Source organism: Protopterus annectens, chromosome 4.part0 (genome assembly GCF_019279795.1).
Source record: "Protopterus annectens isolate FY-2018-M chromosome 4.part0, PAN1.0, whole genome shotgun sequence".
Taxonomy (NCBI): Eukaryota; Metazoa; Chordata; order Ceratodontiformes; family Protopteridae; genus Protopterus; species Protopterus annectens.
Window position 1 is genome coordinate 752,630,814 of NC_056733.1, and position 23,698 is coordinate 752,654,511.

General features: G+C 42.4%; 1 protein-coding gene across 1 annotated transcript in view; it reads left to right on the forward strand.

Annotated features, from left to right (window-relative positions):
- DGCR8 (DGCR8 microprocessor complex subunit) overlaps positions 1-23,698 on the forward strand; it is a gene marked incomplete in the record, with an annotated part of 1,139,047 nt that overhangs the window by 362,383 nt on the left and 752,966 nt on the right. The window contains 1 exon segment of the mRNA XM_044068709.1: positions 5,809-5,907. Coding sequence (XP_043924644.1) covers positions 5,809-5,907 — 99 coding nt within the window.

A 23,698-nucleotide genomic window follows, 5' to 3' on the forward strand; every position in this document is an offset into this window, starting at 1 on the left:
AGTACTGTTGACATTGCAAACTCTATATCCTCATCTTCACCTAGGGGCGATTGCCATTCACACAGAGTATTTCTAGTCTGATACATCAACAAATGGGGGGGACTAGATCTTATCTTTTGTCGCAAAGCCATGAGACTGTGTGAGTGGGCGATCTGCTGTTTTCTGGTGGCAAGCCACATTCCAGGGAGGTCCAGCATACTGGCAGCCAGGCTCAGCAGGTCTGTTCTGATACCTTGCAAGTAGTCTCTGAATCCTTCAGTAGCAGAACAGATCTTTCTAAAGTGGAGTCAGCCTTGCTGTGATCTATTTGCCGCCTCTTCCAGTGTGAAGTGCAGTGAGTATTTTGCTCTGAACCCCCCCCCCTCTGAGGGAGTCCCCCAGGGATGTCCTAGTTCATGCTTGGCACTCTGGTCTACTGTATGCTTATTGTCCACTCTAATTCCCAAATTCATTCAGGAAGCTTTATGACTGGGGGGCTTAGTGATCCTCATTGCCCCTTTCTGGCCTCACCAAGTTTGGTTCCCCTCTCTGGTCTCATGCAGTGTCCTCTTCAGATGATAGATCTGGTCCCGGATCTGATCACGCATCCCTTAGGGATCCTGTACCCAGACTTAGCCTGAAGCTCACGGCTTGGCTGCTCAATTTCCAGCGATAGGACTCCCGGGCTGTCTTCTCCTGTAAAGATTTTGGTAGCAGCTCACAAGTCTTCCACAATGAAGGTTTACTCCAGCAAGTGGAAGTGTTTCTCCATATGGGCTTCTCAGCATGATCTGGATCCCTTTACTGCCTCAGTTCCTGCCATTTTGGAGGTTTTAGCAGATATTTTTAATCATGGCACTAGTTTTTCTATGGTAAAGGTACAACTGGCAGCGATCTCTAATTTTCACATGGGAGAGAATTCTCCTTTCTTGGCCTTTTTTGAAGGGTACATTTTTACTTAGGCCCTCCATTCAAGGACCCAAAGCCCCTGTGGGATCTCACTCTAGTGCTGCAATCTCTGGTCCCACCCCCTTCGAACCAGCAGATACGGTTGACTTGCAGTTTGTCTTGGAAGACTGCTTTTTTAGTTGCCATTGTCTCATCCAGGAGAGTTTTGGAGATCCAAGCCTCATCTGTCAAGCCTTCTTGTATGGGGTTTCATAAAGATAGGGTCTCCCTACAGACAAATCCCTCATTCCTTCTGAGAGTGGCATCAAAGTCTAATATTAACCAGATCATTAATCATCTTGTTTTTTTACCAAATTTCCAGAATAAAGGAGAGTATAAATTGCTCTTGCTTGATGTTCACAGGCAACTGCGTTTCTCTTTGCATAGAACAAAATACTTTCATAAGTCTAATCCAACTCTGTTTCCTTTTCTAAAGCTGCCATGGGAAAGCCTGTCTTAAAGGTGACTATTGCTCGATGGATTTCTGAGTGCATTTCATTGGCCTATCAAGCCAAAGAGTCATTTCCACCAGGGCATACCCAGGCGCATTCCGCCAGGTCTGTGGCTTTTTGCTCCAGAGTTTCTTTAGATGATTGCTCTGCAGCTACCTGGGTGTCATCATATACATTTATCTCCCATTACAAGTTGTATCTTCTTTCCAGGGGCAAGGGATCCTTTGGTTCAGCCATGCTCCAGAACATCTTTTTCATGAGGCCCTTCCAGGGCTCTTTGGTAGCTGGGGGCTCTGAACCACAGGTTGAAGACCAAATGAAAACTTCAGATAAAAAAAGTTATGTACTCACCATAACGTTCCATCTAAGTTGTTGCTTTCCATTTGTCTTCAACCATCCTCCCTCCTACCCCCTTCTTTGTGTGGGCTGTGTAGTGGACCCGATGGAAGAGGCATAGCCCCTCTACTCTGGCAAGCTTTTTCTCGTTGAGCAAATGGGTGGTAATGCCAGGATTTTAGGCATACGTTTTATGTTTGGGTACTACTGTGTGCAGCAAACTCTGAGGGGAGGAGGAGGGAGACCAAGGGTATTATGGGTAGGGGAAGAGCTTGGAGCTTGGATCAGATGCTGGAAAATGCAGCCAAGTCCGATCTGTGTCCCACAGGTTGAAGACAAATGAAAAGCAGCAACTCAGATGGAGCATTATGGTGAGTACATAACTTTTTTTTTTTCTTTTTTTTTTTTTTTTTGCTTGTATGGTTCCCATATGGCTATTTTGTAGAAACAGAACTAGATCATTCAGAAAGACTGCTGTTTTGTCTTTTTCCAGTAGAAAGCTTGAATGTAAAGTTTTCTGAAGTGGTAACTTAGAGACTGCTTGAAGTTTTTCTATTAGAAATTGTCAAGTTTTTTTCTTCAGCCTAGGACACACTTCAGACTGTACTGGCTACCTTTCAGGCCTTTTTCTATAGTGTACATTTTGATAGTATTTGGTTTCACTAAATTTTTGCAAGACTCACTCTAGATCTAGGGACCACAGTAAAATAGGAGTTAGGTTTCCATAGGGAGACCACCCAGGAGGATTTGTTTGAGACTCTCGTCTTCCTGTTGATTACCTCCTTATGTCAGATACAGAAGGTGTGTACTGGATGAGTAGTTTTATTGTCATCAGCATTACCCATCCATCTTCCCCCTTGTGTCTTGCTGATATGATTTAGATCATTTTGTGATCTGCTTTCATGCCACACACGGCCGGCATTAGGCATAGGCGACCACCTAGGGCACTGTACAGGCCGGCTTTGTAAAGGGCTCACATTTTATTTATCTTATTTTAACAAATTTTGATCTCTTCTCGGCACCTTGTTCAAGGGCGCTGGAACCGTAAGGAGAGGGGGAGGGCAAGTCCCCTCCCACTTACAGCTCCAGGTGGACCTGGAGGTTTAACATTACAGCATGCACAATACGAGAGTCTGTGCATCATGACGCAAACATGGATTTAAATACGTTCTATAGTTCCGCGTGGAATTTAAGCCAGCAGTTCTTTTAAGGATGAGTTAAGCCCATGTGTTAGCATTTGATGATGTGACTGATTTAGAAAGAACTAGGTAAGTGTGTGTGTGAAATATAAATTGTTTGTGTATGAGAGAGAAAGTGTGTGTAATTTAAATCATTTGTGTTTGAAAGAAAGCGCGTGTGTAATTTAAATAGTTTGTGTATGAGAGAGAAAGTGGGTCTCCAACCAAGATGTTTTAAGTGCGGAGTTTCTGTAAATCCCAGGCACTGTATGGATTGGAGGGATGGGGTTTGGAATGTTAGCCTATTCAAATACTTTTCGGTGTATTCTGATGAAAAGGAAAAATGCAAGAGTGTTAACCACTCATTTCAAAATGTATACTTCTGTTAAAAAAAAAAAAATGGTCTACACTACATTATTTTTTTGGGGAAAATAAATTAAGCTAATTAACCGTACTACTAGAAAGAGGTTAACTAAGGTTAGTATGGCATTGGGAAGTAGTTTGAGTCTGAGCTTGTACTTCAGAATGTTCTACTGTTCTCCTAATTTGGTCAATTCGGTCTAATTTATTATATAACCTTTTTACTCTGATCGCAGTTGGCTAGGTGATGAATGTATGATCTTTAGTATAATGTTTTATTTGGTGTTACCGTAGTCTGATTACAGCAGTTTATAGGTAATGTTACCATTACTTTAAATGATCTACCAACACAGACGTTCTCTCTGTAAGAGTAAAATGTGTCAAATATTTATTATTTTTCTGTATTGTATGAGTTGTTGAATTTACTGAAGTAACATTTAAGTTAAAAGGATTGCTAGTGATTTGATCTTTGCTTCTGTGTAGCTGTAACGATAGTTGAGTTTTTATTATGACTGCAGTATATTGTATAAGGTAGTTTTTTTTTCCATTTGTATGCAATTATAATTTTATGGCAGAGTTCAATTATTTTATCAGATTTTTTTTCTGGGAGGGGGTGGTATTAAAGTCTTACTGGACTTGTAATCTATTTGGAAACGGCTGTTAAGATCTTTCTGTAGCTGCCGTAATTTGTCATTGTACTTTTAAGGGGGTTACATATCCCACAAAGACTTCTACTCTGATTGTATTTTTGTTGGGTTCCATTCACATCATTGCCTCCTGGGAGAGCTATGATAATTTTAGCAAATGCCCATATGGCAATGAGCAATACTTCTCAACTGTCCAGATTTTTGCCTCATATTCTTTTACCTATTCCTCATACAATTTATGGTTTTCTGGCAAATCACTGAGGATTGAAATAACTAAATGTCATACATTTGAGTTTGTCTTCATTTCCTTCAGAAAATGCCTGCTATAAGTCTATAAGAGGAATATTTATAATCTGTCCCTCTTTTGCTACCCCCCCCCCCCCAACACTGTTTCAGGCGTTGTCCAGCATTCTTGTGCTAAGAGATTGAGAAGTATGGAGGCATGTATGTAATGCACTACTTGCCGATTACTTGGTACATTTTAAGGGGGGGATAGGGGTTTTGCATTCCTGAGTGTGTCCTCTTTTGTATAAGATGCCTAGTAACTGTAAACTTGTCAGTTTTATTCCTTATTGCAATATTGCCAGCTTACCATTTTTATTTTTGTGTAACGTAGGAAAGTAATTCTTCAAGGGCAGCAGGCAGTGAATTGGTAGATAAAAACACACTGAAATGTAAAACTGTTTGCCAGTAACAGATTGCTCATTATTAAAAAAATCTCTAATAAACAATTATTTGAATGAATTTTACTTCTGCAGTGATAGTGCTTATTGACTTGTGGATTGTAATGACAGAACTGTGGCCTTTTATGGTTAAAATATTCTGAAATGGGCAGGTTTGTCATTATTGAGTCATGCATTTTGTTTCATTGCTTACTGGAAAAGTGTTCAAAACTACAAATTTAAAAAGCACACTAACAAGTGGTGCTTTATTATACAAGGAATATAATTTAATACAATCAGGAAGGTGAATCAAAGGACATGTACATGTATGCATGTCCCTAAAATGTGTTCAAGGAGTCTGTTTTGAAAACAGACCAAAGGTAAACCTGAGCCTCTACTGGCCAGATGCAATTTTTATGAATGCGGATTTTCATGCTGTTTCAATGGCAGAAAAGTTTATTGCTCATGCTAAGTCTGTTTTTGTTGAGACTGTATCTGTGTGCTATTCAAGCTTAAGCTACTGTACATATGGAGGAGGGAGGTTGCTATTCTACTTTCACTGAGTTGTAAGGTTTACTCGCCTACCCCAAAGTAAATTAGACTGTTTAGATTAACTTAAGCAACTCATTGAAACAAGGCATGTGGGGTTCTATTTTCGGAGGACATGACTTTTATACTAAAATATATGTGAAGGGACAACTGATAAAGCAGGTTTATTAAAGCAAAATTCCACTGTCCTTCACTTGCACTTTAACTACATTACAAGGTATCTTTTCTTTGTATGCATTTAAATGAAGGAAATGGCTGGAGTGGCTTTCCTGGGGAGTGATCGACCTGTGGGTGTGACTTACAGGGGTGTTTCATGAGCATGGTATGGGTGGGGCTTAAGGGGCGACTTGAGTACTACTTCGCCTAGGGCACCAGTTCAGCTAAGGCTGGCCCTAATGCCACATGACCGAGATCTGACCGAGATCTGCAGTGGTAAGTGTGTTTGCAAAGCAAGCAAGTAAAATGGGAGGGGTTCATAGCATGGGGAAAGCTTCAGATGTTGAGCTGCCTTATAAGGGCACTGGTCCTGTTATTGGCTGAGATAGACCTGCTCATCCAGAATTGATGACATGGTAAGTACACAACTTTTGTTCCCCTTACTCTGTGTTGTAAGCGGAGTTGGTTAGTAGAGCTTGTTTTTAATGCAGTCCATTTAAATATTCAGGGATTTTAAACTAGTCTGTTTTGAATGTTTCAGAAAATCCTAGTGAACCTTTTGGTGCCTCAGTAATTATTGATGGAGTGACTTATGGTACCGGAACAGCTAGCAGCAAGAAGCTTGCCAAGAATAAAGCTGGTAATTTTGTGCACATTTCTGTATGAAGTATTCTAAGATTTGTTTCTAATGGCTCATTTTCCTCAATGTAAGTGCTCACATTTATTTATCACTCTGGTAGATAACTTTTGGACACAGACACTTCTGAAGTATTTAACTAACTGCATCAGTTAGTAGTATTTCTGTCACTCAGCAGCAGCTATAGCATATCTATACCCATTTGCCTGCATGCACTTACTCATCTTGAGATTTTGTAGTCAAAATACAGATGCAATGGCCATACATAAAAAATAACTTTGTAACCTGCTCTGAGACTACTTACCAGGTGACCGGAGTTTGAATAGCAGCTCAGATGCTTGATGGAGTTGGCAGGAAGGATGGAACAATACCCATCCTTTACATGATGGGTTTCTCAGCTGTCTTAGTGATGCTTCAGGGTAAGTGAATGTCTGCCTGTAGCAGTGTTTCATTGCAAGGTGAACATGGACTGCGGTTATCCAAGGTGGTGCCACATATGAAGTAACGTGCCTGAGAGGGGCTGAGTGGCTTATGTCAGTACTCAAGTCACTGTGGATTTCCCAACCCTTTATTTTCAGGAAGGCCAGCATACTGTTGACTTGAACAGTAATTTTGGGAAGTGACAAAAGGAATAGTTTCAAATTAACCCTCCTCCCCATCATTTTAGAACAAGTTCTTCTGGCATGTTCCAAAATTAAAAATAGTACTTTGAGTCCTGACAATTGCTGTGAATCAGAAAAGCCCACCTAGTAAAACCCCTCGATCTGCTCTTCAGCCCGAGTCTGTACATTGGGAATGCAAGCCTGTTAGTGTTACTAGTGTTGTTTGCAAGATTCTGGAACATACAGCTGAACTAGTAAACAGTGACATAGCCAACTTTACATTCCTGGATGCACACCAGTTTGACTTTGTAAAAGGCAGAACATGTCTGTTTGAGGGTTTAATTTATTTTACTTAAGAAGTAGGGCTGGCCACCTGGTGGTGTGAACATTGGTTCTAGATTATCCCAACCCGGTATATAAAAAATTGGAAAATGGGGTTATGGAGGGTGTTTAGTTTATTTCATTTTGGTAACCTGGTAGATGGGCTGGTCACCAGACCCTTTCAGCCATGAAATAGGTACATTAAGGCAGCAGTTGATGTTACATAGTGATTTTTTCTTGCATGTGAGTGTTTATAATAGTAAAACTTAATGTGAAAACAGTGTGACTCTTTAGAAAGTGAATGCAATATACAGCACACATTTAGTATGGACTTGCATTTAAAGCTGTGTTGGTTGCATTCTTGAGTAGGTTGAAATGAATGCTGGTAGTAAGAATGAGATTGTGGTTGCTGCAAAAACAATTTAAGACCAAATAAGCTTTAAAGATCTGAAGTTCTTTTAAAGGATTAGTGAGACCGTGGATTAGGGACAAGCAAAATCCACACTATGTATCTGGGGGTTGCCAAGGCTTTTGACACTATTCCCAATCTGCAAGAACCCATGTAGTTCACTTGACTGACTTTAGGCTTTCTGACTGTAATCTGGGGAGATCTTTGAGGCCAATGATCAGTCCAGAAGAAATCAACAAGTGATCTTCCTCTTTAGGACAAACAAAACAAGTACGTCCGCACATTCAGTTTGTGTATGCCTCTGCCATTATTATGGGTGGTTTGTGAAGGAATATGCATCTCTTTGATAGCCGGACAAATACATTGGCTCTTATTGCTGCAGCCATCTATTTTAGACATTCTTCCTTACACCAGAAGCAAAAAAAAAATAGAAACCCTTCCTACTTATCTTTGTGAAGACAAAGTGAAAAAACAGCACATTAATGTATGGTAGTGACTGGAGATTGAAATACCATAGAAAATGAGGAAGATATCTCTGGAGGATCAAGATACCATAAATGCAGGCTGAGAGCAAATATTTAGCAAAGTGTATGCATGTATTTGGGTTCATTGATGTAAAGAAAATGGGACAGAATAAATTTGTACATATTTTTCAGGCAATTGTAGTTCCTGGGCAAGAATAGATGTGTACCAAGAGTGCAGTAATATGGTGCAAACTATGAAGAATATCCAGAGATACTGTCAGATCATTCGTCTTTTTAAATTAAGCTTAATAAGGAAATGCATGTCTATTTTGACACATCCTTGAGTAAGTTTAATGACTGGGTAGATCAAACTTTAAGAAAAATGCCACTAGATTTGGATGTAAGCAATAAAGAGCTAGCAAAGGATTGAAATAATTTACTAAACACTTTGTACCTGTTTAAATAGTATAAAGTGCTGCTACTCTTAAACCCAATACCCTTCCTGCCTGTGTGATAATTTATTATTTCAGTTACTTTTTACAGCACTTCTTTCTCATTCCCCTTTCAGAGACCTTAATGTAATGAGTCTTTTTGTCTCCATCTTTTCATTTAGTGACCACTGTCCCTGCAAACTGGTTCTCTTGTCAGTCCCCCTACTTGCTGAATCCTTGGCCATTGACCGCATCTGCAGTGAAGAAACCAGCCAGAAGGACTCAAGGGCTTTAGAAAGAAGTTACTGTGGGTGTCTATCTGCATTTCCCTCTTAGCCTGCTACTGTAGAAAGTACCTGGTCTAAAGCAAAAATAACTGGCTCTACCCACAGCTAGGGACAGCAGCTGCTCCCCACCCCCATCAGCTGTAAACACATTCCCCCAGTTAAACTTTTTCTTTTTAGTTGTCAGTAAACCAAGATAAAGCTCTAGGCAAAAAAAGGTAACCCAGTAGATACACCGGAATTGCTCACTTGTAAAATAGAGGCAAAAGGTACTTAAACTACCACTTTTTGTCTGCTTCAAACTAGATATCTACCCAGAAAGGAGACAGCTGAAATCAAGTCTGTAGATTGGTTTTCCTTACTAGATTCTAATAATGCCAAACAGCTGAGTACAGCAACCTTCACATAGATTGTCCAAAAAAGGAGATGGTGTAGCATTGATATTTAAACACCACTTCAATATTCAACTCCTGAACACATCTGCCCCTCACCACAACAATGAAGAAATCCTTTATGCTAGTCTCAAACTAAACCCAAACAAAACAATCCATACCATAGGATGCTATTTCCCATCAGGGCAAAATATTACACCCCTAGAAAATCTCTTGAGCTGGGCTATCTCTGCCCCAGGAAACCACTATTCTCGGCGACTTTAACATTAACTGGCTGTCCTGTAGTAATTTCCCAACCATTCCTCTTAATCTCCATGGGTTCACTCAAATCATCCAGTCCCCTACCCAAATCAACAAAAACCTTAACAATCATACCTTACTTGATTGGATCCTAGTCAACAAAGCCCTTCACTGTTGCATAGCAGGCTGCTTACCTGACAGTCTTAGTGACCACTCCCCCACTTTCCTAATTCGGCACCACACAAACCGTCTCAAGCCCATTATCCACAGGCAATTATGGAACAAGTCCAACTTCAACCCCCAGCTCCTTCATCTCCTCCCTGCAAAAAATTAACTGGTCACCACTAAACTACCTCAACCTCGATGAGGCTGTCCACTTCAACAGTACCTTCCTCTCCATCCTAAACACCCATGCTCCTGTAAGAAATGCCAAAGTCAGATCCAGGCATGCCCCATGGTTACAAAAGACCACCAGAACCCTAATGAAATCCAGAGATAAGGCGTGGGAACACTGGCGACCAACAAAAAATAACTCTGGCATTCATTCCTTGAACTGCGCAATAAAGCCAAAAAGCAAATAAAATTAGACAAATCCCTCTACTATAAATCCACCCTAAACTCTACCAGCCACAACCCTAAGCAATATTCTGGTCCACTATTAACACTATCCTCCACCCATAGAAGCTTGATGCCCCCCAGCTGTCCATCTCCCCCTCCTTCAGCAGTATTGCTGAATTCTTCAACAAACACTTCACTGAAACTATAACATCTCTAAACAAACACTTCCCTGCAACAGCCCCTCAGCTCCTAACCCTAAACCCTCCACTCCTCTTTTCTTAACCTCAGTATGTACTTCCATCATAAAAAGACTATTGTCATAACTTAAACCCACCAAACTTGCTGCTGACAACCTCCCCTCTGAATACTTGAAAATTGCATCTGATGCACTAGCCTACCCAATTTCAGTTCTAATCAACCGTTCCATAACAGAAGGCTATGTTCCCTTGATATGGAAAATATCCCACATCATTCCCCTCCACAAAAGCACCCCCTCCACCGACCTCTCCAATTACCGCCCCATTGCTGTCCTCTTCCCCTCTCTCCAAGATACTTGAAAAAATGTATCAACACCCAGGTCTCCATCTACCTCCTAGCTAATAATCTCCTCTCCAAAACCCACCATGGTTTCAGGCCATATCACATCACTACCTCCGCTCTGCTCTCCTTCAACACTATACTTCATCACAAAAACAATGGCCTCTTTTCTACTGCTGTATTTCTAGGTCTGTCAAAGGCCTTTGACATGGTATCTCATGAGCTACTACTCTCCCCAACCTCTCCTCCTCACAGTTAGCCTGCAACTGGTTCCACAGTTATCTACATGGACGCCAGCAATCAGGAATCTGGTACGATAACCTATCACCTCGTCTTCCAGTTACTCGAGTTCCCCAAGGGTCTGTCTTTGGCCCTCTGCTCTTCTCACTTTTTACTAACAACCTAGGTACTGCCACCACACAAGCATCTCTTATATAGTATGCAGATGACTCTACTCTCATCTGCTCTGCCACCACTCTACCAGAACTACAACAAATCCTACAGAAATCATTCTGTTCTGTAGAAAGCTGGCTATCCAATGCTCAGCTCCTACTCAACCCAAGTAAGACGAAACTTCTCCTATTCCAACCTTCCAAAGTCACCCAAAATACCCCCATTTAAACATCCTTGCCAAAGACAATACCATCATCTTCTACATCAGAGAACACACAGTTACTCGGTGTGGAAATAGACAACAAACTTAGATACGGCACCCACGTATCTCTCACTGTAAAAAAAAAAAAAAAAAAAAAAATAGTTCACAAGAAACTTGGTGCATTATATCAAAGCCGCCAATTCCTAACCAAAGCGGCTAGAATCTCCGTAACCAATTCCCAGCTAATCTCCACCCTACTCTATGCATCCCCCATACTTACTAACCTTAAACAGACCTACACAAGCTGGATGCTTGTTGCAACAAAATTGCTAAATTTGCCACTGGAGCTTCCTACCGCAGCCATCATTGCATCTCTCTTAAAAGAACTAAACTGGCTAGAACTCCCACAACTTCACTTTAATCAACTCACCCTTGCTCATAAACTTATTAACCACTCACATAACATCCCTTCACTTCAAACCTTTCTCCAACCCTGTCACTCCGCTAGGCCCCTAAGATCAAGCAACAAAAATCAACTCACTGTTATCAAACCCAAAAACTCAGCAAGTGAAGCCATGTTTTCATGTACCATATCTAAACTTTGGAACAATCTTCCACCCTCTATTACTACTCTACCTTCCAGCAGCCTTTTCACGACTGCGCTCAAATTACACTTAAATTTGCACTGACTTTGTCATTGTTCTAATCCAGACCAACACCCTCCACCCTTACCTACCCCCCACCTAGACTCTTAACCCAACTATACTACCGCCACTACTAACCACAGTCAGAATTAGCTAGTTGTCTTTACATACTTAAAAATCTTGTCTGACAACTTAGTTTCTTGTTTACAAAATTAGTAACAATCTTAACTTGCAACATTTATGTATATACTGTTTGATAATGTCTTGTTATTGTATTAAAGCCAACAACCTGTAATGTTTACTGTTGCTGCAACTTTGTATCTCTGTTTATCATGTACATGGAGTGGAGGTTCTCCACGGGCATCCACTGATAAAGGACCTGCGTCCAGTTGGAATTTCCCGGTAAACAAATGTAAATTAAATAAAATAAATTAAAGGTTAGAAATTTGGTTATAAGAAAGCAAATGGGGTATGGAATATTAGCCGCTATAAATATCTAGAAGGCTTAGAAAAGAGCAAGGGATTTACAGAAAGAAAAGGTGGACATGGCATATTTGTGAAGCATTTGAAGAAGCAAGGAATTTTATGCAGAAATATTTAGGAAATGTGAATGTGTACTGAACAGTAGCTTTACAACAGTTATATTTTGTTATAAAAATCCTATGCCAGCCAAATTGCTAGCTTAACATTTCCAGAAGGAAAAGAGTGGGTGATGACAAAAATCATGAATTGTGAGAATGGTAGGATAGAAATGGTATAAAAAATATGGATGCAATGGCCAATTATTGCATTTTATATAGACAGGATTTGAAGGTTGAGTATAACATAAAAGAAATTAGGGCATATTTGACACTATTCCACCTTCCTCTGTTAACAGAATTAGAAAGGGGGGGGGGGTGTATTAACATAAAAATGCAAGAAACTGAAATTAAAAAAGCTGTAAAAAAAATCAGAATATAGGACCACCACCAATACACCCAGATGTGACCAAACCAAATTCCAGTAGAAATGTGAAGAAGGAACAGGAGACAAGTCTGGCTAGTAGTTTTTGGCAGTAATTTTCTGTGTCTGAAGTACTTTTGACATTGAAAGAAGCATTAGTGGTAGCTGTACCCAAAGAGGGGGAAAGATCCTCTTGATCCAGGGTCATACAGAACCCATGTCGATTCTAAATCATGACTGTAAAGCATTTACTAATTTTGGCAAAAAAAAAATGGCAAAACTGTTGCCAAGAATATCAGACCCCGATCTGTGTGGATTTAGAGAAGATAGGGAAACGTAAGATGGTATTAAAACCCTTGTGATGCAAAAGGATGCCTTGGACAATTATGTTAAGGTTGGATGTTAAAAAGGCATTTGATAGAATGAGTTGAGAATTTATGAAGAGCTCTTCTGAGGAATTTGGTCTCAAAAACCAGGTAACTGTGCATAATATTTGCAGAGGATCCTAAGCTAGGGTGAAGTGAGGTGGTGAGCTCTCTAAAATGTTAAACCTTGCATGAGCAGCAAGGCAAGGGTGTTCACTCACATTACTGTTTTTGTTACTTAGAACAGTTACCCAGAGACACAAGAAAATCTAATGTAATAGGATGGAAGTAAAGAAATACTAATGAGAAAATTGACAGTTTTTGTGGACAACAATGTATTCTGGTGTTAACCCTGATCATAAATGAAAAATTATATTTGATAAACTGAAAATCTGATGTCTTACTAGTCCACCTCAACCTGTATGTTATTGGGTCTGAGGCTGGCACTTGTGATCTTCATCTCCAAAGTTCTACCTCCTCTTCCATAATTCTATACATACCTAAATCTCCTTAGATCTCATTTACCACTCTTCAGAGATGCTCTAAAAAGCTCCTGTCAGCTAAGAGCAGTTGATTCGTTTTTGTACCTCTGGTCTTGCAATGTATATCTTCTCCATAGGTACTGTTTGTAGTTAAGTTATTAGGCATAGGTTACTTCTTACTGTTAATTTAATTGCTTCCACCTGCAGTTTTCTGTTCTTTTCCGTTTTATTTTGATAGGTTATTTTCTGTATATTCTCTTGCCTTAAGTGAAAGTTCTGTGCCTACTAGTTGATAGCTCTGCTATTGTTTAAAAAAAATTAGTTACCTTGATTCTTTCCTAGTGTTAGCGTGTGTTCTGCTACTGTAACAGTGTTCAGAGTACTTGATTTCTTGGTGTTTGCCTTCAGTGTGTTATGGACAAGACTTTAGGCTTTCAGAAGTGAGATTTGGGCATAAATTGCCCCTACGTGATACCTGCGACTCCTGTCAGGAATTTGGCATCTCAAAAATGGATAACTGTGTGTAATATATTTACGGAGGATCCTAAGCTAGGATGAAGTGAGGTGGTGAGCTGTCTAAAATGTTTCACATTCAGACTGCTAGGCCTGTGCCTCATTTGGATCCTGAGCCTTGACTGACTGTAGGACCAAACTTGAGTTGAAGAGCTTGCTTCCCACTTCTATTCCATTTTTCTAGACTCTTATTTCTCCTTCTCCCTCCAGAAAGCCTGTAGAGAAAAGAAAGAAATTGTCTACTTTTATTAAGCATCTGTTGGGTTGTTTGTAATAACTTGTTGCAGTTACTCTTTTTTCTAGAGGCTCCTTTAGCTGTTAAAAACTTTCATTTAAAGGCTCACTGCTGCTTTTCAGATGTGAGATACATTTCTGCAGTTGGTGGCTTTGCAGTTGCCCGCCCCTAGTGTAAATTTGATCTGGGACCCTCCTCCCAGTCTAGTGTCATTACCTCATTCTACCCAGTACAGGGAGAACATTTGAGAAGGCCAATCAGCTTAGTTTCTGCTACTCCTTTCTCTCTTTCCACACAAAAAAAAAAAAAAAAAAATTATCTGGTTTTACTGTATTTGTGTTTCTTCCTACTTAATTTTGCTTTTGCGTCATCTTAAAAGTACTCAATTGTATTTATTACTGCTTGGTGTAACTCATTCTAAGCCTTTTAGTTTAAGCACTTGGGCTTCAGACCAGTTGTTTTACATTAGGAAGATTTGAGGTCTACGCTGTAGTGGCAGAACAGGTAGCTTACATCCTTCTAAGTTGGGAACTGCTGATTGAGGGCTCAGTGTCTGTTATTCTAAAAGTGTATTAATTCTGGTTTAAGCACTTGGGCTTCAGGCCAGTTATTTTACATTAAGAGGGTTCGTGGTCTGCACTCTAGTGGGAGGAGAGGCTGGACTCTGCCCTTCTGAGCTGGGAATTTCTGATTAAAGGCTTATAGTGCCTGCATATTTGAACTGCTTCTTACTGAAATTGGTACACCTTGTTTGCTGTAGCATAGACTAGATCCAGGCCTGCTGAATCCGACTTTGTATAACTTGAGCACTAATCCAGGCATTCTTTAAAGTATTCAATTGCATTTATTACTGCTTGGTAGTAACTTGATTAAAGTGTAGCTATCATTCTAAGTCTGTTGGATTAAGCACTTGGGCTTCAGACCAGTTGTTTTACATTAGGAAGGTTTGTGGCCTGCACTGTGGTGGCAGGACAGGTAGCTTACATCCTTCTAAGTTGGGAACTGCTGATTGAGGGCTCAGTGTCTGTTATTCTAAAAGTGTATTAGTAATTGGTACACCTTGTTTGCTGTAGCATAGACTAGATCCAGGCCTGCTGAATCTAGCTTTGTTTGTATGCTTGTTGTTTATTTGTGTGTTATTTCCCTGAAAAGCGAATTCCACCTAAAACGCGGCTTTTCCGCGCTTCTGTGGATCCCTAGTGATATCTGCATTGCTTACTGTACTTATTTCCTTGTTTCACTTGAAAGAAAGTTGCTGTTTGTCGTTTTTGCATTTGTTACCTGTAACACATTGCATTTTAGTTACCTGGCACTTGCTCACTAAAGCAATTATATAAGTCAGCACTAAAAAAATTAAAAGCACTACACCCTCACAAACTCCCCTTGAGTACATTGTTCCCCATTGGCCCTGTTTTCAATTATAAAGGAATTCCCAATACTATTCTAGCATGTCCAAAGGTCAGTTGTCAATCTCCTCTCCGGTCCAGCTGGTGAATCTGGGAATCTTGAGGCAATGTTAAAACTGCCTCATGTACACAGACAACCCTCTCCTCTTCCCAACAAATTCCAACACATGTGAGAGATGCAACCATATAGCCAAACTGGAGGCTAAGCTCTCTCAATTCAGTACTGGCGTAACCAGTCAGGAGGAGAAGGAAACCACACTCACAATTCCAGTCTCGCATAGACCTACCACGACAGCAAACCAAACACATAAACACACAAAAACATACTCGGAGGCTCTAAATAAAAATCTGCCTAAGCAGCAGAGACCTCCAAAGCAGACACCCAAGCAATTGTTACCCCAAAACAAAACACGTGCAACACACAGCTCACAAAGCCAGTGTGCCGAACAGTCACAGCCCTTAAGGCTAAACACACCTGATACACTTGTAATAGGTGACTCTATCGTCAGGCACACTGATGTCCTGCTCCCCAGGCTGAACAAGAAGGTCACGGTGAGCTGCCTGTCGGGCGCTAGGATCCGCCACATAACACAAGCACGCAGGTCACTCCAAGGCAAGTACAAATATGACTCAGTCATTGTCCATGCTGGTGTGAAAGACCTGAGACGTACTGGACTACATGAAAAGAGACATAGAGGAGCTCTCTGAGCATGTAGCCCAGGCCGGTATGACCCTGACCTTGAGTAGCATCTTACCGTCACCAAGAATGATGCCACAATATGAAGACAAGATGATCAATTTCAACAATTGGCTTAAGTATTGGTGTCATTCAAAGGGGATCCAATGCCTGTCAGCCTGGGATGACATGCTCGACAAGCCACAATGCTTTGCTAGGGACGGCTTGCACCTGTCACCCCTGGGCTTTCGGATATTGGCAAAGGCTCTTGCTACCCCCATAGTGCCTTTTTTAGGCAAGGCTCAAAAGACAAACCCACCTGCATAGGTGTCACAAGGGATAAGAAACTAAGAGTAATGCTACTCAACGCCAGAAGTCTAAACCTCAAGATGCACGCACTCGAAACTCTCCTTAGCATGGAGAAAATCGATATCTGTGCAGTAACAGAAACCTGGTTCAAGGCTCCCGAGAGCACCCCAGCACTACCAGGTTATACCTCATACCATACTTTTTGGCCCCAAAACTTGGACTGAACCACAAAAGGAGGGGGGAGTATCAATATTAGTCAAAGATACCCACACCTCCAGGTTGGTGGCACAGCACGAAGCATCAGATACTATCCATGTGCAACTAACAGTGGGTAAAACTGCCTTCCAGTTTATAGCCTGCTACAGACCACCCTCCCAAACCCAGGAACCCCACTCGGCCTTCCTGAGAACACTAGAAAATATGAAGGTCTCTCCAAACACCATTATATTGGGCGACTTCAACTACCCAAATATAGACTGGGAGCATTACTCTAGCTCCAACACCCTAGCCCAAAGGTTCCTAGAATTTATAAACTCAAATGCTATGGAACAACTTGTTACCACTCCCACAAGAGGGGAAAACATACTGGACCTGATCATCACCAACATGGGGACTTTATGCTCCAGACCAGAAGTGTATCCCTCACTGGTAAGATCAGACCATAGGTTCATAGGTTTATACTAGGCTATCTGCCCTAAGGCATTTATAAGCCTAGCCCAAAGTTATGTGGCTTACGCCACCCCTTATGTTAGAAATAATGTGCCCATTAGTTTGTTGTGCTTCTGTCCAGCAGTGACACAGAGATGATTCCCGGGGTAAACCTACGATCTCCCATCCACCGGTCAAGATTTCTCTTGAACAGAGCCAGCGAGGTGCTCTGCCTCACATGGACCGGGATTTTATTCCACAGCATGGGGAGTCTCTGGGTGATAAATCTTTCCCTCCAGCACGTCCTATTTATATCCGTGCTAAGGTTTAAGTCACTTGCTCTATTGGTTCTGGTGGACTTGGATTTTTTGAGGTGGAACATGTCCATTAATTCCGGGTTGGTCATGGCCTTGTATGTCAGGCACAGGTCACCTCTGAGTAGACGGTATGCAACTGAATAGAGTTGGAGTTTCTTCAGTCTGGCAGTATATGACAGGTTTTGGAGTCCCTTTATCCTTTTGGTGAGGAACTTTTGGGGTCTCTCCAATTGCTGCAGGTGTCGGGTGAGATACATCCCGAATGGGGCATTGTACTCTATCATTGGTCTGATAAGTGAAGAGTACAGGGGAACAATGACCTCACTTGATCTGGATGTGAATCCCTTCATGATCAGATGGGCAATGTAGAAGGTCTTTTGAACCACTTTAGCAACGTGAGTGTCAAACGAGAGGCCACTGTTAACCTGGGTACCTAGGTCCCTGACAACCTCTTCTGTGCTTAGTGGGTTGCCACCTATATGGTAGCTTGGGGTTACCTTGTTTTTCCCGAAGGGTATGACTATACACTTTTTTGCGTTTAACTTCAGGCCATGGCTCTGGCACCAGCTATCAGTTTCCGTGAGACCCCTCTGAAGGATGTCTGTGTCCGATGTACTATCCACTATGGCACCCAGTTTGCAGTCATCCGCAAACTTTGTCAGCCATAGTCCTCCTATGTTTGCCTGTACTTCTGAGAAGTAGATGCCGAACAATAGGGGGCCAAGGACTGAGCCCTGTGGGACACCACTTGTAACCGGCTTGGAGTCTGACATGGCTCCAGCAACTCTAACCCTGTGGGTTCTGTCCTTTAGCCAGTTTGCAACCCATCTTGTGACATATGAGTTTACATTTAAGCTGGTAAGTTTCTCTATGATACCCGAGTGGGGTATTGTGTCGAAAGCTTTTGCAAGGTCAAGGTAGGCTGTATGGACTGCCTTTCCCTCATCAATGGCCTTGGTAACTGTTTTGAAGAAGTCGACCAAGTTCAAAAGGCAAGAATCTGCCCTTGACAAAGCCAAACTGGGTTGGGTCCAAGGTCTGCAAGTCCCCTATGTCCTTGTTTGAGTTCCATTATGATCCTCTCCATAGCTTTGCAGACCAGGCTTGTTAAGCTTATGGGGCGGTAATTACCAGGGTCCGTAGAGGCACCTCCTTTGTGGAGTGGGACCACAGTTGCCGTACGCCACTCCTTGGGCACATATCCTGTGGTAAGGCTAAGATTAAACAGCTGCCTTATGTGCGGGTTTAGTTCTTCATTGAGTTAATGTAGCACACAACCGGGGACACCATCCGGTCCCATTGATGCTGTGTTTTTAGCTTTAGAGAGAGCAGCTTTCACCTGCGCATTTGAGATGTCTGGGAGGCTACACTCTGGGATAGTTATCAATCCTTTTGGGGGGGAGATGGGGGTGAAGTTTGCGCTGAACCTGTCTGCCAGTATGTTGGCAATGTCTGTGGGTTCAGTGATTTTTGTATCATTTTGGACTAATTCTGAGCATATCTGGGAGTTTCCACCCAGGTTTCTGACATAGCTGAAGAAGGCCTTATGATTGTCTTTTGAATCTATGGCAATTTTTTTCTCAAAGTTGGCCTTGGATGATTTTATGAGGGATCGTAGTTTCTTGCTAGTACTGATCAAAGATGCCTTCCCTTTTTGGGATTTTGCTCTATCATGTAATAGCTTTCTCCTCATTGTAAAGTTTGTTTATGGCTGGGGTCCACCAGACTGGACATTTGCCCTTGGTGGAAAGAGTCTTGGTTTTATTTGGGATTGCCTGATCCATGCAGTCCTGAAGGTGTTCATAAAAGGCATTTGTAAGGGCTTCCGCAGCTTGGGTTGTGGTTTCCATTGGCTCGGGGGCCTTGAAGGATACCACACCTGTCTTGAGTAGTGTGATATTTGCTTTAGAGAAGTTCTTCACTGTGGTCTTTTTTGTTTGGGGTGGGGGGGGGGTGGATTTCTAGTGAGATTAGTTTATGATCTGATCTCACCAAAGAGGGATATACTTCTAGTGTGGAGCATTTTGTCCCCATGTTTGTGATGATGAGATCTAGTATATTTTCTCCTCTTGTGGGGACGGTGACTAGTTGTTCCATGGCATTTGAATTTATGAACTCCAGGAACCTTTGGGCTAGAAATTTGGGGCTTTAGTAATGTTCCCAGTCTATATTCGGGTAGTTGAAGTCACCCAATATGATGGTGTTTGGTGATGCATTTATACCCTCCAGTGTCTTCAGGAAGGCTGTGTGGGTTTCCTGAGTTTGAGAGGGTGGCCTGTAGCATGCTACAAATTGTAGAGCAGTTTTGCCTATGGTTAATTGCACCTGGATGGTTTCCGATGCTTCGTGCGTAGCCAACCTGGAGGTGTGGGTATCCTTGATGAATATGGATGCACCCCCTCCTTTTGGGGTATGGTCCGGGTTTTGGGGCCGGAACGCATGATATGAGGCAAAACCTGATAGTGCTGGGGTGCTCTCAGGAGCCTTGAACCAGGTTTCAGTCACAGCACAGACATCGATGTTCTCCATACTGAGAAGGGCCTCAAGTGCGTGCATTTCGAGATTTAGACGTCTGGCATTGAGCAGCATTACCCTTAGTTTCTTCCCGTTTTTGTTTTCTAGGGTGGTAGGTTTAGAATTTGAGCCTTGCCTAAAAAAGGCACTATGGGGGTGGCAAGAGCCTTAGCCAATATCCGGAATCCCAGGGGTGACAGGTGTAAGCCGTCCCTTGCGAAGCAGCGTGGCTTGTCAAGCATGTCATCCCAAGCAGACAGACACTGGATCCCCTTTGAATGACACCAGAAATTAAGCCAATTGTTAAAGCTGATCATCTTGTCACTATATTGTGGCATCATTCGTGGTGAAGGAAGGATACTGCTCAGGGTCAGGGTCATACCTGCCTGGGCTACATAATCAGAGAGCTCCTCTGTCTCCATGTAGTCCAGGGAGGTACGTCTCAGGTCGTTCACACCAGCATGGACAATGACTGTCATACTTGTACTTGCCGTGGAGTGACCTGAGTGCTTGTGTTATGTGGCGGATTCTAGCGCCCGATAGGCAGCTTACCGTGACCTTCTCCTTGTTCAGCCTGGTGAGTGGGACGTCAGTGTGTCTGACTATGGAGTCACCTATGACAAGTATGTTTGGTGTTGTATTTGGCCTTAAGGGCAGTGACTGCTTTGCACACTGATTTTGTTTTTTATGTGTTGTTAGTGTGGTGTCTTGAGTTTGCAGTTGCTTGGGTGTCTGCTTTGGAGGCCTTTGCTGTTTAGGTAAATTTTTACTCAAGAGCCTCCGAGTATGTCTTGGTGTGTTTGTGTTTGATTCAGTGGTGTGGTTGAGGTATGTGAGACTTGTATTGTGGTGTGTGTAGTTGCCTTCTCCTCCTGCCTGGTCTTGCCAGTCCTGAGTTGAGAGAGCTCAGCCTCCAGTTTGGCTAAATAGCTGTATCTCTCGCAAGTGTTTGTGTTATGTGGGAGGAGGAGAGGGTTGTCGGTGTACATGAGGCAATTGTAACATTGCCTCAGAATTCCCAGATTCACCAACTGGGCAGGAGAGGACGCCAGCATCTGACCCTTCGACATGCTAGAAAGAATTATGAGTTGGTATGAGACAGAAAAGTAGAGGGCTTAGCAGGGAAGTGGGCACTCCTGGGGGGTTTTGCAAGTGAGGGATTTGTATAATATAGGAGTGCTTGACCTGCAGAGAAAATGCTTATAAGACAAAGGATATGCGTTTAAGACAAGTGCTGAGCTTTTTGAGCAGAAAAAGCAATTGGGAACAAGTGCTGCGCTTTTTAGTGAAGGTATAAACTGTTTAGGTTCCTAACAGAGCAGTTCTAAGGGAAAAATTGAAGAACAGACTTTATGGAGACAGAAAAAGTTTAACCTTGTTAAACCGGCGCTGCCCGATGCTGCTCTAGTGGCAGCTCTGCGCAAAATCGCTCTAAAGCACGTTAAGGCGTGCTTGATAGCAGGGGCTGGAAAGAAGCAGGAATTGACCCAAAACGGACAATAAAACTACAGTTTCAAGTCAGTAACCACTCCTACGGGGGGGGGGGTAGGGAAGCTGCTCAATGTTATTCACTGCCACTGATCAACAGAGAGACTTTCCTTTAGCCCAAGCAAAAATGGCCTCACAGAAACTTACAAACAGTTCAGGAAACAGCAAGCCTGTAACTAAACTTTTTTAAATCTCAGAAAAGTGGGAAAAAAACAAGATTTTTTTTTTGTTTTGTTTTTTTCAGAGATAGCAGAGGTTCACAGGTGACCCCACACAAGAGTGCTAGGTCAAGGACAGAAAATATGCAAGTTTTGAGAAAAAAACGATTTAAAATTAAGTGCAAACAGGAAATTCAGTAAACAACTTTTGGTTGTGCTCTAAATACAGCTACTAATGCAGAAATCAAGTTTAACAAGCCAGAAAATGCTCAAACTAGGCAGCTATGCAGAAAAACTTAGCAAACAGAGAAAAAATACTTAAAATCTCAAAAGTGGCTTCCTTCTTCTCTCAGCGTTTTCTTCTCTTGGTGGGTGCTTCAACAGCCAACAAGCCTGAAAAGAAACTAATCCCACTATATATTCGCATCCCGACCCCACCCCCTGCCCAGAAAACCAGTGAAAAACTTCTCTAAAGCAAATTTCACACTCCTCAAAACCGAGGTGGAATCCTTCAAAGCCCCCGGGCCTGTGGAAAATACGGCCCAGACCGCAGAATCCTTTATAAATGCATTCTGTGAACACCTTCAGGAATGCATGGATCATGCAGTCCCAAATAAAACCAAGACCCAATCCTCCAAAGGCAGACGTCCTGTCTGGTGGACCCCAGCCATAAACAAACTATACAATAGAAGGAGGAAGCTACTACATAGAGCAAAATCCCAAAAAGGGAAGGCATCTCTGATCAGTTTTAGCAAAAAACTACAGGCACTCATAAAATCGTCTAAGGCCAGCTTCGAGAGAAAAATTGCACAGGGTACTAAGGATAATCACAAGGCTTTCTTTAGTTATGTTAGTAACCTGGGTGGGAATTCCCAGATATGCTCAGAATTAGTCCAAAATGACAAAAAATACACAGAACCCACAGACCTTGCCAACATGCTAGCTGACAGGTTCAGCGCAAACTCCCCCCCCCCCGCAACAAAAGGGCAAATATCTATCCCAGCAGAGTGCTGCCCCCCTGACATCTCAGATGCTCAGTTAAGAGCCACCCTTTCCAAAGCAAACACACAGCATCAGTGGGACCAGATGGCGTTCCGGGCTGCGTCCTACATGAACTCCAAGAAGAGCTAAACCCAAACATAAAACTACTGTTCAGTCTCAGCCTTACTACAGGATATGTACCCAAAGAGTGGCGTACAGCAACAGTGGTCCCTCTCCACAAAGGTGGTGCCTCAATGGATCTTGGAAACTATCGCCCCATAAGCCTGACTAGCTTGGTCTGCAAAACTATGGAAAGGATCATCATGGACCTCATAAATAAAGATATTGGGGACCTACAGACACTGGATCCTACCCAGTTCGGCTTTAAGGGCAGATCCTGCCTCTTAAACTTGGTCAATTTCTTTGAAACAGTCACCAAGGCCATTGACGAGGGGAAGGTGGTCCACACAGCCTACCTGGACCTCGCAAAAGCCATCGATACAATACCCCACTCGGGCATTATAGATAAGCTCACCAGCTTAAATATAAACCTCTATGTCACTAGATGGGTTGCAAACTGGCTCAAGGACAGAGAACCCACATGGTTAGAATTGCTGGAGCCATGTCAGACTCCAAACCAGTTACAAGTGGTGTCCCACAAGGCTCAGTCCTGGGACCTGTCTTGTTCGGTATATATTTCTCGGAGGTACAGGCCAACACGGAAGGACTGTGGCTGACCAAGTTCGCAGATGATTGCAAACTGGGCGCCATAATCAACTCTCCAGCCAACACAAGCGTCCTCCAAAAGGGCCTCATAGAAACAGACAACTGGCGCCAGAGCCATGGCCTCAAGCTAAATGCCAAAAAGTGTATAGTCATCCCCTTTGGCAAAAACAGTGCCAGCAAATTACCACATAGATGGTAATCCATTAAGTACAGAAGAAGTAATTAGGGACCTGGGGACCCAAGTTGATGGCAATCTCTCATTTGACAACCACGTGGCCAAAGTGGATAGAAAAACATTTTATATAGTCCACCTAATCATGAAGGGATTCACATCTAGATCAGGGGAGGTAATCGTGCCTCTTTACTCATCCCTCATCAGGCCCATAATTGAGTACAGTGCCCCTTTTGGGATGTACCTTACCAGACACCTGCAGCAACTGGAAAGACCCCAAAACTATCTCACCAAGAGGATCAAAGGGCTCAAACAGATGCCATATGCTGCCCGGTTAAAGAAACTCCAGCTCTACTCAGTGGCATACCGCCTGCTCAGAGGCAAC